Source organism: Heloderma suspectum, chromosome 3 (genome assembly GCF_057233095.1).
Source record: "Heloderma suspectum isolate Gila_16-S chromosome 3, 16-S_ref, whole genome shotgun sequence".
Taxonomy (NCBI): domain Eukaryota; kingdom Metazoa; phylum Chordata; class Lepidosauria; order Squamata; family Helodermatidae; genus Heloderma; species Heloderma suspectum.
The window spans coordinates 100359401-100376454 of NC_139460.1; the positions used below are offsets into that span (position 1 = coordinate 100359401).

The 17054-nt window shown below is 43.4% G+C and overlaps 1 protein-coding gene across 1 annotated transcript in view; it reads left to right on the forward strand.

Annotated features, from left to right (window-relative positions):
- DMD (dystrophin) overlaps positions 1 to 17054 on the forward strand; it is a 1907270-nt gene that overhangs the window by 1258512 nt on the left and 631704 nt on the right. The window contains exons 45-46 of the mRNA XM_084843968.1: positions 1122 to 1269; positions 6658 to 6807. Coding sequence (XP_084700094.1) covers positions 1122 to 1269; positions 6658 to 6807 — 298 coding nt within the window. The remainder of the gene's footprint in view (positions 1 to 1121; positions 1270 to 6657; positions 6808 to 17054) is intronic.

Genomic DNA, 17054 nt, shown 5'->3' on the forward strand with positions numbered 1-17054 from the left:
GTACACCACACTGAGGCTGCAATTCTATAAACACTTACCTAGGAGTAAGCTCTGTTGAACTCAGTGGGGTTTACTTCTGAGTAGACATGCATATGATTGCACTGTAAGGGCTCTATCCTATACTGCCGCTGCACCTCTGCTGGTTCTCTTGTGTGAGCAGATCTGACCAGTCGTGCAACAGGAACTAGCGGTTCCTGTTCCAGAAATGAATGTTAGTGCTAATTTCCAGATGTTTTTGAAACTGCGATTTCTTGTTGCACTAGCAGTCAGGCAGTATAATATAGGAGTTTTAGGGAGCAATCCTATGGCCACTAGACAGCTGCTAGACGGCCATAGGATATTGTGTTATCCCGGAACCGACCTCAGAGCCCACACTCCAAGATCGGTTCCAGGAGAACCCGCCTCCCCCCACATCCGCACTGCCTCAGAGGCAGTGTGGAACAGCCCTGTCCTCAGGACTCATAAGAGGAGCGTGGAGTGGCTGAAAAGGGCCATGGCTGGGGCGTTCTGGGGTGAAGAGGGCGGAAATGCCTGTACGACACATCCTATGTGTCATACAGCAGCCTACTTCACTGCTGCGCCCTCCCACAGCTAGACAGCCACAATTGGCTGTCTAGCCAAAAATGCAGAGCAGAAGCGCAGGGGGAACAATCCCCTCTGTGCTTCTCCTGTCCTGCTTTGGATAGGCGGTCGCCTCCGGGTTTGGAGGTGGCTGCCTATCTGGATAGGATTGCGCCCTTACTAGTTCATCTTTGAGGACAAAACCTAGAATTCTGGTCTATAACAGTGTGTGGAATTATACCCTTGTTTTTTTTGTCTCCACCCATCCACGCCACAGTTCTGAATGCTATGAACTAATTTCTGAAATCTTTCAAATATATAATATAAAAATGGCGCCTAAATTTTGGACTGATAAAATCTTGATTTCATTTAATTACTGTGTTGTAGTAAACATTGTTTTTGAAGGCATCTAATTAAAGTTGTTAAATATTTACCAATTAAACTTATTTTAATCATTTCTATGTTGCCATGTAAGGTTAATAATCAATATCCTTCTGAATAATAAATAATATACTTGAAATTACCCCATTAATTAATTTATTTTTCTTTTATCACTGCAGGCTTGAAGAAGAACAGAATCTTCTGACAGAACTGCAATACAAGTTAAACAAGTTTATTTTATGGTTAGACGAAGCAAGTAGTGTTGCTGGAATTCCTGTTGAACCAGGAAATGAATACCAGTTAAACGACACTCTTCAAAAAGTAAAGGTAACGGGCTTTATAACTGCATATTATTTTCCTGTGTCCTCTGTCTCCAACATCTTTTAAGATTTTAGTTATTTATTTCATTTTTATACCACCCAATAGCCAGAGCTATCAGGGTGGTTCACAAAATTAAAACCACAAAAATACAACAGAAAATAAAATCTAAAATATAATAGATTAAAACTACAGAATAAAAATACAACCAGAGTAAAACCTAGCAGCAGTGCAGATAGTTAATACAATAGCAGATTTAAGACAGCAGAGCTAAAAACCTGGAATGTTAAATGCTAAAAAAACGCCTGGGAAAATAAACAGGCCTTTACCTGGTGCTGGAAAGAGTACAACATAGGCACCAGGAGAACCTCTCTACGGATTTTGTTCCACAACCAGGGTGCCACAGCAGAAAATGCCTTTTTTCCTGGTAGCCACTGCCTTACCTTTTTTGGTAAACATTTTGGTTTTTCCAGTGCTTGAAATAAGTTTGCTATCCAAAAGCAGCACCAAAATGGCAGGTTAAAAGTCTTGTGTAAACAAGCTCAAAGAAACTAGTAATAAATCATGTGAAATAATATGCAGTTGATATTTTAGGTGTTAACATTTATGCAAGGATTGTGATGTCACAACAGAGAAATAGATGCATTTTGCTATTTAGTGTCAAGTTTTGGAAAATAGCCTTGATTGAGCAAGTCCTGAAAATTTCAAGTCAATAGAACCCAGTTTTGAAACAGTTAGAGCATCTATACATCAGCCTACAATACAGCATTTAAAATGGGGCTTTCTGCTTCCATTTTAAATGCAGAATCACAACGGATTCCCTTTGAACTAGGGATGTACGAAAGTCACTTACCTTTTTGCAGCTTGGCTTCACGGTGGGGGGGAGGCGCTTCGCTTCTCCCCCTGAAGTTCAGGCGAGGGGGGGGAGGCTTCCCGCCTCGCCCGGCCGAAATTCAGGCCGGGGAGAAGCGCCCCGTCACCCCAGCCGCGAAACAAAAAGTAAAAAAAAAAAAAAAGACCCCGTGATAGGCTACGTGACGATTTACGTAGCCTATCACGGCTAGATTTCCAAAGTCAGCCGTGATAGGCTACGTAAATCGTCATGCAGCCTATCACAGGTGACTTTGGGGGGGAAAAAAAAGCGCGTACGCAAATGGCGGCGGCCCATGGGCGCCGCCATTTGCGTTCCTTATTTTGGCACGTCTAGTCTACGTAAAGATTTACGTAGACTACGGCGAAAATAAGGGAACGCTATTTGCGTTGCCCTTATTTTCGCCGTAGTCTACGTAAATCTTTACATAGACTAGACGTGCCAAAATAAGGAACGCAAATGGCGGTCCCCATGGGAGCCACCATTTGCGTACGCGCTTTTTTTTTCAAAGTCACCCGTGATAGGCTACGTGATGATTTACGTAGCCTATCACGGCTGACTTTGGAAATCTAGCCGTGATAGGCTACGTAAATCATTACGTAGCCTATGCACGGGTGTGTGTGTTTTTTTTTACTTTAGTTTTTTTTTTTTGCAATGGCGGCGGCGGAGGCAGCCGGTCAAGAGACCAGCCGCCGCCCCCGCCTGCGATGAACCGCCGCCGGGACCCACCGCCGGGAGGGACATTCGCCAAAGGTAAGTCCCGTCCCGGGGGGCGCGGGGGGGCGGAGAATTTCACCGCCAATTTCGGGGGGCCGAATGCGTTGGTGCACTGAAAGTTTTGCAAAAAACAAATGAAAAAAATCCTATTTTTAGTACCCCACCCCCCCGAATCAAACTATAGATAGCAAGTTTTAAAAGGTACACATTCAAGACACATTTTCCCAATAGCAAGTTAATTATCAAGTGCATTCAAAATAAATGGAAATGCAAAAAAATCACAAAGGCTTAGATTACAGGTTAATTCAGTTAGCTATTTGGCAATTTATAATATGGGTTGTTTTGTTCATGGTGCTTGTCATCACAGTAAAGTGGTGTTCAGTATTGTACAGAACCCTGGCAAGGCCAGAGTCTAATGTCTCACATTCAATTTAAACATGACATGAACCACAAGTAAAGTGCTTATCCGTGTAAACATCCCATGCAGTTCCCATCTGCTTTAAATGTGCTAACCCAAGTATCTCAGACCATATACATACAGCATTAGAATGTCAGCAGCACATCTGCCTGGGCTGTCGATGGTGCATTTATTCCAGTGTTTTTTTATCCTTATTGCAAGCCACCTTAGGAAAGCTTTTTGGAGGGTGGGGTATAAATATCTAAAATGAAGTTGCCTGCATATTAAGTCCTTGGGCAGTGGCTTTATTTCATATCCCACCACCATCAGAGATGACATGGGATAAGGCTTCTTTGGTAGTGATACAGGCCTTTCATCTGGCTGTTATTTTATTTTGTCAGGCCTTCCACCTTGATTGATCTCTGTTCTAGCTCTCTCTGCTATTTTTTATATATATTTGAGGAAGTGGGTCTGCTACGGTGCTTGTTCTTAATAGAAAAGCAGTCTGTAAATACTAACATAAATAAATAGATAGATAAATAACACTGCACATCTGTTGCTCGGTGCATGTGATAAGAACATTTAAACAAGCTAAGTGGATGACTCACAAGGGTTATTGCTTTTGTGTTGTGTGTAAATCAGTCTTTATTGTATTTGCAGGTGTTGTATATAAACTTGGCCTCCTACACCTGGTTCACACAAGAAGGGAAGGAAAACAAGCCACCATAGCTTATTTTCCTTCCCTGTACACATCACGTAATTACCATAATCAGTCACCCTTGCCAGGCAGTTTGTTGTGTCATCCAAACCCAGCAGGGGCGGGGGGTGGGGTGGGTTACAAATCACTCTGGAACCCATGGCTGTTCTAGGGTTGTTGGGTAGTTTGTAACCCACCCTCACTGCCCACCCTCATCAGGTTCGGAGGACACAACAAACCTTGCCCAGTGAGGGTTAATTACATGATGTGTGACCAGCACGTGGGGGGTGGGAAAATAAGCTACAGTGGCTTACTTTCCTTCCCCAATCGTGCAAACCTGGTCAATGTCACACCATTGTACTCTGCATTGACTAATTCAAAATAAGAATTACCTACCCACTCATATCACTAGTATGGCTTACAGTCATTGCTTTTCCAATAAGCATGCATTGTAAGCCTGGCAAAATATTTCTTTTTAATCATTTTTTTTATGATGATATGGTAGTTGAGAGTAACTAATGTTATTCTCAGCACTAAGGCTGTCAAGGTCTGACTAAGGTCTGACCCCCTCTGGTCAGACCTCTGCCTGAAATGTTCTGGTTCTGGGCTTTGCTGTCTGTTTTCATCTTCTCCACACCCTCACACCATGGCTTCCTGTTCCCTCAGGCACTAGATCTGGTATTCAGACCTTCTAGTTGGGTTTGTTTATTTATTTTTATTACATTTCTATACCACCCTATATCCAAAGCTCTCTGGGCAGTTCACAACAATTAAAACCACAAAATACAGTATTAAAAAGATTTTATATATATATACATATATATATATACACACACACACACACACACACACACACAGTATAAAATGAAGTAAAACCCAGAATAAAACCTAGCAGCAATGCAGAGATTTAAAGCACAATAACAGACTTAAAACAACAGGTTCCCTGAGACTGAGCTTTCTCCTTCTCCAACAATGAGCACTCTCCCTTCAGTAAACAACCATTAGCTCTCCAGCTGTCTCTAACAGGTTTCTAACCGACCTTCTTCGAATATCTTGGCCAGTCATGTTGCTATGGAATGTCTAACTGCCAATCACCTTTGTTTACCCGTACAACCAATCCAAACAAAGGTAGCTTTCCTCATTCATTTTTAAGCTCAGCTTAAAGCCTCCCTTCTATAGCAACTGTAACTAAGGCAACCGCAACTGTCATAGGCCCAACGCATGCTAACAAAACTAGGATTTTGGCCTACTCAGTTACATTATAACATCCATCAGGGTCAAAGTTACTCAAAGAATAATATATAAACATTACAAAACATAAACAAACATATGAAATTACAGTGTTTCTTCACAAAGCCTTATTAAACACAGTGGGATCTAGTTCTGAGTAAATACGCATAGGGTTGCAGTGTTAGTTACCCTAGTAGCTGTTTGTCATTGGGGAACAAAATCATGAGCTTGATCATAGCTGTAATACTGGAAATTCTTGCCAGACTTAATGCTGCAAAGCATTTCAGAAATGATTGAGCACTTATTCAAGTGGTCTGAAGAAGGGTTTAAAGCATTTGCCTGTTCAGTGGAAGTATAGAAAGGCTTTTCTATGCTGTGTCTTTGAAATAGTTGAAAAAGTAGGCCAAAAAAAAGTCCCCATAAAAAGTTCTTGATCTCCTGTTAACACTGATGATTGGCAAGACGTATTGAAGCAAGGAAGTAAGGAGGAAATGAGCATAGTTGAACTGCTTTATGTTTACCACCCTGTGTTACCTCATTTTAGCAAAATTTGATAAATCATTCTGAGCATTTAAATTGCCGATCTAAATATGTCCCAACCAGCGTCAGTGTCCACAAAACTGCAAGGCTCTTCTTGAACCTTTAAACTTTCAAATTTGGATTGCATCTTTCTTCACAGTCTTAAATTAACTTGTCATGCAAGAATGTGCATCAGGAAACAGATTTGAAAGTAGTGTGGATGGATGACGTGCATATTCACATGCATGCTCAATTTATTCCCACTGTTTCCAATCCAGCAAGTGATGTGTGTTCAGAAGCTTGTCTCTTTGCATAGATCTCTTTCTCTTGATTGGATCATAGTTTATGATCTTGGCTCATTCTCAAAGAATAGTTTAAATTTCCCAGAGAGTTATCTGGGTTTAGAAATAAAGAGGAACTGTCATTAGTTGAAAAGCGCAACCATATCCTTTCAAATCTCTTCCTCTTGGTCACACCAGAAGAAAAGAGTGGAAAAGGAGTGTGCAAGACCAAGGCTCATGTAAATAATGCTAAACCATAGTTTACTAGTACATCTAAACCAGGCCAGTACATATAACCCAGGAAATCGTAACTAATTATATTTCTATGTTGCATCACTGAAACACCATGGCTAAATTCTAAGGATCATCTGGCATTTGTAGTTAACCCCTTTTTTCCTCCTGAACTTTTAATAATTCCATCATTCTATTTCATCCCAGCATGGCTTTGACATTCTGGTGAGTATCTGTGTCTTGAAAAAATCTTCCTAATGCAGGAGTGGGATTGTTATTTCTTCTTCCTTTTCCTGAGGCATTGTATCCTAGAACAAAAGCTGTGGATATTTTGTGCTGAATTGAGCTCTTGAGTCTAGTTACTTCAGCTGATAAACTAATCAATAGAGGTGAAGATAAGGGAGTTGAAAATTCTACTACAGTTCATTTTAAATGTTGCATTTGTCTGTTCCAGTTAAGAGTGGAAGAACTGCCTCCACACAAGGGAATACTGAAACGATTAAATGAAGCTGGAGGAAAAGCATTTGGTAGTGCATCGCTGAGCCCTGAAGTAAAACATAAGCTTGACACGAGACTCAAGGAGGCTAACCATCGCTGGATAAAGGTTAGGCATATTAACAACTGTGTTGTAGTATATATCTGTTATCAGTTACAGGTGCTTCCAGTGTTTTTCACCAGTTGTTTTCCTCTTTTTCTCAGTATGCTTACTTAGATTTATCTGTACTTTTTTAATATGGTAAAGAAATAAGCAGACCTTTAGTGGCCAAATGAGGGGATCCAAACCTCCTCACTCCCCTTCTGAGAAGTGAGTTTTCAGCACTACTTGTTGACTATTACTTCACTGTGTACACCTCTTTCTTCATGTTGTATTTCTGCAGCACTTGTCCTTGGCTTCACTCTGTAGGTTCAGATTCATACCCTATTGAGTCGAGTGTATGGCATTGGCAATACTCATATTGATTTTTAAAACTTTTTATCCTACGCTGGTGACAGAGGGCAAGGAGGAACTAGAGTATTGTAGCGCACAACTATGCAGTGCTTTGAGAAAGGGAAGAAGGTATTGAACTGTTCATGTCCAAACACTGTCCTACCTCTAGTATTATAATGATCCACACACATTCTTTTCTGGCTCTTTGCTTTCTCTTCTCTGTCCCTTTCTATGACCTCAGTTGTTTCCAATCCGGTGGGCTAGAACTGATATTTGTTCCAGAGCTAAACTGTGTGAAGAGGTAAGGTTGGTAAAGCTTGTTGCCCTCCCTCCCTCTCAGCGCCTGCACTGCCAGGTGTCTGTTGCACATAATAGAACCAGCGCAGATGGGTTGTTGGTTCTGCATGAATATCCTACAGTAGTATTTCCTTGTTACTATTTCAGAGTTACTTGAAACAGAGTATGATTGCAGCCAATAGTACGCCTGAAACCTGTTCTCACATTACCATATGGACCAACAAAATGATGGCATCAACATGAAATCCTTAGCTGGTGTAAATAGTTTTGAGTTGAATGGCTTTGTACCTGCTTAAACAGAACAGAACCTACACCTTCTTTCTAATGTTTGGCAGGACACCTTTGGGTCTGGTCTGATAGAATATTACAGAAGGAATAGCTCTATTTGTGTGTTATTTCTTCCACACAGTTAAGATCACATGGAGAGAGAGCAGGGCCACACATGCTGCCCTCACCCCATTTCTCTGATTGCTTGCCAGTTCCGATCCCATGCTGGCCACATGTTGAGGTAAAAACAGTGGCGGCTGGTGACTCCAGTTCCAGAGGGGCTGTGATTCCATTCAAGTTTTTAGCTACCACTAGCCAGAACTCCAATGGTGCTATCCAAGGTGCTGAAAGGTGCTATCCAAGGTGCGGGCCCCTATTCTCAGAATGGGTTCTGCACATTGGATAGCACCTTTCAGCACTTTGGATAGCACAGTTAGAGATTTGGCTGGTGGTAAAACCCTGAATGGAATCACAGCCTTTCTGGAATTGGAGTCACCAGCTGCCATTGGGTAAAGTGGAAGCAAGCAGAAAACGTGTATGCTCCCTGTGATTGGGAACCCTGGTTGCACAGAGTTCCCAATCATGAGGAGAGCCTTCATGCATTCAATAGGCTTTGCCTTTACAGACAAGCCCCCAATGCATAGACAATGAGCGGGGGGGGGGGGGGGCGTCTGGCAGGGGATATGACAGACAGGGCAGAGCCAGAATGTGCAGCTCTGTTCTTTCTCTGTGTTAATTTCATAGAAGGGCTAACCTGTGAATCTTGACATCCAAAGTTGTTTGTCATAATTAAACTTTATTCACAGTCATAAAAATCAGTGTCAGCCTAGAAAATAAATAAAAGGACAATGTTCAAATAAAAGACAGATTTTTGTTGTTTTTTCTTGTGTATTAGCATTTGCTTTTAGATGTCTGAGTCACAGTGTTGACCTTGATAATAGGTACACTGTTTTCCTTCCTGGACCAGCAATACGATGAAACAATGATGATGACAAGAAAGAGCAGAGATAGCTTTGTTTCCTTTGCTGGAGAATATTGAAAATGCCTTACACTAAATGGGTTAGATAAAAATAACATAAAATGACATTTCTCAGAGATTAAGGTATTTGCAATACTAACCAATAAGATGAGAGTTGGAGCTTCCCATATTTTTCCATTAAAATACATGCTTAAATTCAACTTGGGGCAGAGATGTAGTCTTAAGTATAACTTTTTACAGGTTGATGGAGGCTATTACCTGGTTAAGATTCTCTCAGATGGCCAGTGTTTCTGTGAGGGAAATGACAAAAATATACATAAGAATATAAGAAGAACCATGCTTGATCAGACCAAAGGCTAATCTAGTCCAGCATTCTGATCCCACGGTGGCCAACCAGGTTGCAATGGGAAGCCCACAAGGAGGACATGAGTGCAACAGCAACTGGTATTGAAAGGTATTCTACCTTAGGGATGTACGAAAGTCACTTACCTTTTCGCAGGGGTGATTTGCGGTGGGGGGGGAGGTGTCCGCACCTCCCCCCGAAATCCTAACCCGGCCGGCTCTGCTCCATGGCAACTCCGCGGAGCGGAGCCACCGGCCAGGTGCATTCGCAGGCATCTGGAGCCTGCGGATGCAAATAGCGGCGGCTACAGCAGCCGCCATTTGCGTTCCTGTTTTTGGCTGTGATAGGCTACGTAAATATTTACGTAGCCTATCACGGCAAAAAAAACAGGAATGCAAATGGCAGCAACTATGGTAGCCACCATTTGCGTTCCCTTTTTTTGCCGTGATAGGGTACGTAAATACTTATGTACCCTATCACGGCCTCCGCACCGCAGGGATGCAAATGACATCCCTGCATTAGCCGTGACAGGCTATGTAAGTATTTACATAGCCTATCATGGCCTAAATGGGGAAGCGAATGGCGGCCGCAGACGCTGCCACCATTCGCAAAGCAGCGTGAACTAGGGATGTATGAATCCCTTACCTGGCTCCGCGCAGGGGCATCCACGGTGGGGGGGAGGCGCTCCATCCCTCCCCCCGGAATCCTGCCCGGCCTGCTCCACTCCACAGCCAAGCCGCGGAGCCGCCGGCCGGCTCCAGCCGCCCGCAGCCAGACATCCGGCCGCTGGGCAGCCCTGCAGGGACGCAAATGGCAGCTGTCGTAGCTGCCATTTGCATCCCTGTATTGAGCCATGATAGGCTATGTAAATATTTAAATACTTACGTAGCCAATCACACAGGGGGAAAAAAATCCCAGCGTAAGCAAATGGTGGTAGCCGCCACCATTTGCCTACCTTGGGGTTTCCTCCCCCCTGCTTTGATAGGCTACGTAAATATTTACGTAGCCTATCACAGCTATGAAGAGGACGAAGCGAATGGCGGCCACAGGACAGCCACCATTCGCAAAGCAGCGCGGACAGGAGCACGTAAGTGCTCCGTTTCGCGCACCTTTCATGGGGCGGGGGCGGCGGGGACTTCGCCCCGCGCGCCTTTCGTGGGGGGGTGCTTTGTTCCGCGATGGATTTCGGGGGACCGAATGCACTGGCATTCAGCCTCACTGAGATCCTTGGCGGAATTCTCTGACGTCCCTATTCTACCTCCAATACTAGAAGTAATATATTACCATTATCCAGTATGACTAGAAGCCATTGATAGAATTATCCTCCATGAGAGAACCTTATCAAGAGAGAACATGTCGATGTGAGATGAAAACTGTAGACTATGACTCTTATTTATGGATATATTCTTTCTCCCCCAACCTATGGTTAAAGGAATATGGTTGTACCTTTTGACAGCAACCCTGAAGCACTGGATGATCAAAGAAAAAACAATATGGATGTTGAAAAATCATCCTTTTCCACTCATACAACTCATGTTATGTAGGCCCAGAAAACAAGAGCCAATTTTAAGGTTTTTAAAAATTTGCTCTGAAACCAGTTTTTATTATTTGTGGTGATTATTGTATTTTGTTCTGTTTGACAGATATGCACATTACTTTTTTGTTTTTAGAAAAATCAAAAAAAGAGTTTACCATCTTAAATACAGGTAAATCAGAATAGAGATGAGCAATTCCCTTTAAATCAAAATATAAAGCCATGCAGTACAAAACCCATGGCACCTATTTTTTCTGGCATTTGACAGGTGTAACCCTCTCCTACGGGGCTACTATGCCCAAAATGTCATCCAATTCTGACAAACAGAGAAATAGTTATAGCCATTTTTTAAAAAATTCTCATGATAGTCAGTTGGAGGCATGAAGCTTCTGTTTTCTGAATATAAAAAAGTTGATACCCGAGTCAAAGTGGATGGCCTCTTAATCAGCCCAAGCTGAATCAGGCCATTTTCCAAAGCACTGAATCAGTCCGAACCTAATATTATGGTCGGTGCACACCCCTAGTATGCAGGGTGCAGCAACAAGCAGTCATCAGGTTGGAGAGAATGGCGGGGGAATAGAGACTGGGGGCTAAGAGTGTTGCTACCACTCTTATCATGGTCCATGTGAGTAAGTGACTCATTCTGCATAATGTTGAGACTCTCTCTGAATCTAGTTTAGCCCTAGTTTGGCACATTTTGCTCTGAATTACATTTGGAAGCACACCTCACTCTTATACCTCAGAAGGTTTAATTTTAGAGAATGTAACAGTACAAATGACTAGCCTATAAGGGAGTCCCCACCCCCATGTGTCTACATGTCACTGTCTTGATTGTATTGCTCACATGGAAATACAACATGCAGCTCCTCTGAGGGCAAGTAATTCTATTGTGTCTCTCCATTGGGAAGGAACAACTGAATAATCCAATCACAACTGATGAAGAATTACCCACCCCCAATTGGAGCTATTTGGAAGGCAAGTCAGTGAAATGAATCATGCAAAGACACGGTCAACAGCTTCTGGATAGATACTTTATGCTCTCAGGAGCTTAGCTTTTTATAGGAACTGTTTTGTACTTGATTCCCATGGACTGTTGTGGCTTGTAACTATATATGTTTTATCTCCTAATGAGAGAGATTTTACACACTTGACTTTTAAAATTCCCCACTATTTTCAAAGAATTGGGCTGTTCACATGTAACGCTAAGCAACTGTGGGTTAATTCCCCATGGGGCTTAGCAGAGTGGCTAGCCGCCATTTTGAATATGCAAGTGATGGCGGTGCACTTGTAGGTTCCTGTGTTGTGCAAACCTGGCATTGTGGGTTATTTGATGGGATAGACAACTCTCAAATAACCCATAGCTTGTTTTAGGATTATTTGAGGGCTGTAAAGCCCCTCAACCCACGACAGTGGGTTCGTATGGCACGGTACACCACGGCAAGTAGGAGTCCCTGCAGGTGTTATGCAGAAATGGTCCCTGCGAGCTCCCAGAACAGCATGGCTAAATTAAGCCATGGTGGGCTGTTGTATCATGATGCAAACTAACTTTATGGGCTGGTTCTCATGATCATAGTCTGGTTAACAAGCCACAGTGGCTTATGTACCCTGCTGTGCCTGCTGGTCACATGCCAGCCAGATTTCTCTAATTACCTTCGCTGGTGCAGCTTGTTGTGTCATCTGAACCTGGGTGGTATGGCTTATTTGGGGGGGCGCAGCAACCCTCAAATAACCCAACAATAACCCATGGGTTATTTGAGCCACCATCGTTTGTTAACCATGCCATGATCGTACAAACCAGGTCAATGTATCACAAAGTTCAGGGTCAACAAATCAGCCCATGTTTCCCAACCCAAAGTAGCCATACACCCAAAATTGGATAAGATGGAACAGAGAAATCAACCAGCAGTTCTATTTCCAACCTCCAACCTTCAAACACTGCCTAAAATCTAGATAGTCCAGGCTAACTAAACCAAGTCACCCTCTGGGCTGCCCAGTTGATAGCTCTCTCCAGTCCACAGGCCATGGGTTACTTGAGTGTTGTTTCCCCCTCAAACAAGGCATGCTGCCAGGATTCAGACAGTATGACAAGCCACATCTGGGCGGGTAATTAGGGAATTAGCGGCCGGCATGCGCCAATTAAAACAAGCTACCATGGCTTATTTGTTCATGCAAATGGGTTCACTGACTTTGAAGACAAGATTAGGTGCCAGGAACTGTTCTTCAGGAAATTCATTGGACTGTTCTGGAGGTACTTCTGCAAACCACAGCAAGGGCAGTTGTATCTCCCTGAGCTCTGTAGCCTTTTAAACTTTAATTTTTAAACTTCTATTGTCTTTCTGATTAAGTTCTTTGTTATTTATGTTTTATATTGGAGGTAATTTTTTAGGCACTTGTGTTTAAAGAGTGGAGAGGCCTCATCCTGCCAAAGCTTTATCTGCCTTATCTACCTCAGCTGTTTCAACTGTGTGGGAGTCATTGGAATTCTTGGCATTTTCTTGTGGTGGTTTGCACCTGAAGCTCTGAAAGCTGCAGAACATAGTTAATGCAGCCGACAGCCATATAGAACAGAATAGAATGGAATATGGTTGGAAAAGAGGAAGATGTGTGTATACACGATAAACATGATCTTGATATGATTGAGATAGACAAGTAAGCAACTGAGTAGTGCCTGAAACAGCTCTTAGGCAGTGAATCCTAGGCGTCTGGCAGATCAGAGGCAGTTGATAGACTGGGACTGAGTCACATAGGAGGGAAGACACTTACGATTAGCATGGTGTTGGGCTTTTATATCGATTTGTGAACGTTGCTGTGGTTGTTCCTTCTGTTACCTGCTCGTATCCTGTCAGAGAACTCTCCTGGCAAGAAGGTAGTAGTAGTAGTAATCATGGCCCTGAGTGTGCATGACATAAAGAAACAGAAAAAAAGGTCAAAGGACCAGTCAGTATCTCCATCGTTTCCAACCTTCAAGCAATCTAAAATTAATAATTTTATGTTGGACAACTCCAGTATTTCTGGTCCTCCTTTCCAACTGCTAATAGATATTCTATCCTGGAGACTGAGGAACAAAAACCTACACTCCCAGCTTCAAGAAATAGCTCAGGCTCCTGTGTCCACTATACACAGCCAACTCCAGGACAAGAGCCTGTCTCTTATTGATATTATGGCTGACCAGTGTTTGTTAACTACAAAGACCTTGTCTAATACCTACCAGACCTTGGGAGCCATTAACAACAAATCATCCCCTGTTGTTGGGTGTTTAGACCAACTTGTTTATATTCTACAACTTCTTAGGGAGCAATCCTATGGCCACTAGACACTTTCTAGAGGGCCATAGGATTTTTTGATCAGAGCCAGGGCTCCGACCTTGATTCCCAGAAACTGCACTCCCCACCCCTCCCCTGTCCCCTTGTAGGCGACGTGGTTCTCTCCGCATCAGCTATGTCTCCGCACTTAGAAATGGAATGTGAAGATGGTGAAACGGGAGTGGTCCCAGGCGTGGGGAGGAGAGGAGATGGTGGAAACCACATTACACAGCTTCCTATGCACTGTGCAGCCTGCCCCTGCCCACTACTCCGAAGCTCCCGGTTAGATAGGCAAAATCACCTGTCCAGCCAAAAATGCAGGGCAGCCAGACATGGACACAAGGATAGCCTCTGTGCTCCAGCCACCCTGCATTGGATAGTCATCAGCCTCTGAGTTCGGAGGCTGACAACTATCTGCATAGGACTGCTCTCTTGAAGACTTAACGTTCAGATTTTTGCAGGGTGACAAATTGACCTCAGACCCCCAGGCTATATCGACCTTGTCTTCTCTGAGCTGTGACAAACTGCCAAGCCCTTCAATCAATGGCAGCTCAGCAAGATGAACAAAATTGTTGCCTATGGAGAATTATTTTTTAGTTCTAAAGGCTCACAGAGCAGCTTACAGATAATACATTAAAAGAGATAGTCACTACCCGCAGGGTTACAATCTAAAAAGACATGTCACACAAGGAAAAGGGAATGTAGAGGGAGAAGGAGAAAAACATTCTTTTAGCAGGGCTGGTGGAATGGTCTTGCTCTTTCTCATATCTCCTGCCATTCAGCCTGCTGGAATGGTTGCTGGTGGTGACAGTTGAGAGAATAGGAGCTTTCATGAGGTAGGTCTTCAGTAGGGCTGGTGTAATGTTCCCCATCAGGTGGCACTTGAAATATCACCACTGCCAAATGGGACCTTATCGAGCTGGCAGAAATAGAATTGTTTATAACTTCAACGAAGTGTTACAATTGAGAAACCAGCCTATAAATCTTAAAGCAATTTAAACTCCCCCCCGCCTCTTGTGTGCATTTAAAGAGGTATGGATAAACATTTGATTCACCTAACTTATTTAGCAATATCTTTGCAGCCAGAGCTCACTTAGGTAATTGCGACCAGAGTGGTTTTTAGAACACACTGTTTGCCCCCACTATTTAATCCATTATAGGGATGTCACAGGACAGGAGTCTGAGAAGGGAGTGGAATTTGGCAGACATCCCCTTGCTTGGCCCTCCGGACTCCAGTCTGTGGATCCCCACACTTGCCTGACTCGGCACACGACTGTAATTTTGCGTAAATGGCTGCTTTACAGGCCTATCTAGATTTTACAGCCACCATGGGCATTTACAAAAAAGGCCAAGCCACCATTTTTATGCAAAATGGCTGCTTGGTGAGGGATTGAGCATCTTTGCACTGCCCTCTATGTGCCCATGGACTGCCTGGTGGCTCACCACACATGGTGAGCAGGGGCAGCCAGCCAGTGGGGGTCTGGCAAGCAGTGTGCGACCCAGACTAGGGTGAGTTTCCCTGATCAAGAACCAAGTCAAACTAAATCCAGAGATTCCAGACTAAGCTCATGATTCAAGAGGAGTCAACACAAGAACTCCCTGGGCAATTTAGAGACATTCCCAAATGCAGGTTCTCTATGCACAGGAGCCCAAGCTGCTGGGTTCAAGAATACAGGAATAAGTCATGGCAAAGTAAGTCCCTGCTTATAGGAAAAGTTTGTTTCTTAGGATCTGAGCTAGTCCAGGGATTTAGGGATTAATTAGCCCTGAAGAAGTCCAGAGCAGCAGAGATAGTTCCTCCTTAGGACCCCTATCATAAAGGGCCCCTAGTATATCTTGGTTCAGGAGTCAAGCTAATAACTACAACTGTGTCAGCGATCAGTCCAGTGATAGTTTCCAAGTTGGAATTGGTGTGGTTTAAAACTCAAGGCAAGGTCACAGTAGCCCAAGCAAGAAAACATTCCAGGCAATTCATGTAGTCCAGGAAACAGGTCTAAGACTAGAAGCCTACACACAAACAGAGATCGGTCCAAACAATAGGTTCCAGATTGGAATCTCCATTATATGTGTGTCAAGGCAAGCAACAGCCCAAGGGATGGGTTTAAACAGACAAAGGTTCACATTTCATGGAGGATCTGGCAGAATGGATTCAGCAAGAAAAGGCCAGACAGATAGATTGGCAAAGAAGTTCCTTTGTAGGACTTCTATGATCAGGAGCCCAGACAAACACAGTTTTAAAGTAGAGTACGTCCAGGATTAACATAATCCAGGGTAGTAGACGAAGCAATAGCCCTCACAGTAGGGAGCTAAACAGAGTTATAAAGTCCTTGCTTAGCAATAGATTTCAGTTCAAAATTTTCATAATGCAAGATTAAAACAGGCTACCAGGAACATGAACACACTAAGCTTAAATAGCAGTTTGGCAAGCAAACACAACTGAAGGCAAGAGAGAGTTCTGAACTTCTGAGCCATAAAAGATGTTGACACCAGCAAGACCTGTTAGCCTGTGTTTCAGCTTATAAACAGGGGAGTGGTTTCTAAGCTCATTAATAATTACTCTGGTCGGACAATTGAATCTTTATTTTAATTAATTTATTTGTTTGTTTATTTATTTATTTATTTATTTTTATTAAATTTCTTAATTGCCCATCTGGCTGGTCACCCAGCCACTCTGGGTGATGTACAACAATACACCAATCAAAAACAGTAAAATAAATCATTAAAACATCATGTCCTAAAAATACCCTTACCCACCCCAAATGCCTGCCTGAACTACCAAGTTTTCAGCACGTGGCAGAAGCTTCTTAAAGAGGGAGCATGCCAGAGTTCTCTATGGAGAGAGTTCCACAGAGTGGGGGACACCACAGAGAAGGCCCCCTCCCTCATCCTCACCAGCCTAGCTGTCCTGGCTGATGGGACAGAGAGAAGGCCATCCGAGGCTGATCTTGTTGAGCAGCCTGTCTGGTATTGCTGGAGGCACTCCTTGAGACAGGCTGGGCCAGAGCCATATAGGGATTTAAAGGTCAAAGCGAACACCTTGAATTTGGCCTGGAAAACAACTGGTAGCCAGTGCAACTCCTTCACCACCGGCTGCCTTTAATCAGGCGAGCCACCGCATTCTGCACCAGCTGCAGATTCCAAACCATCTTCAAGGGTAACCCTATGTAGAGTGCATTACAGTAGTCTAGAAGAGGAGACCAG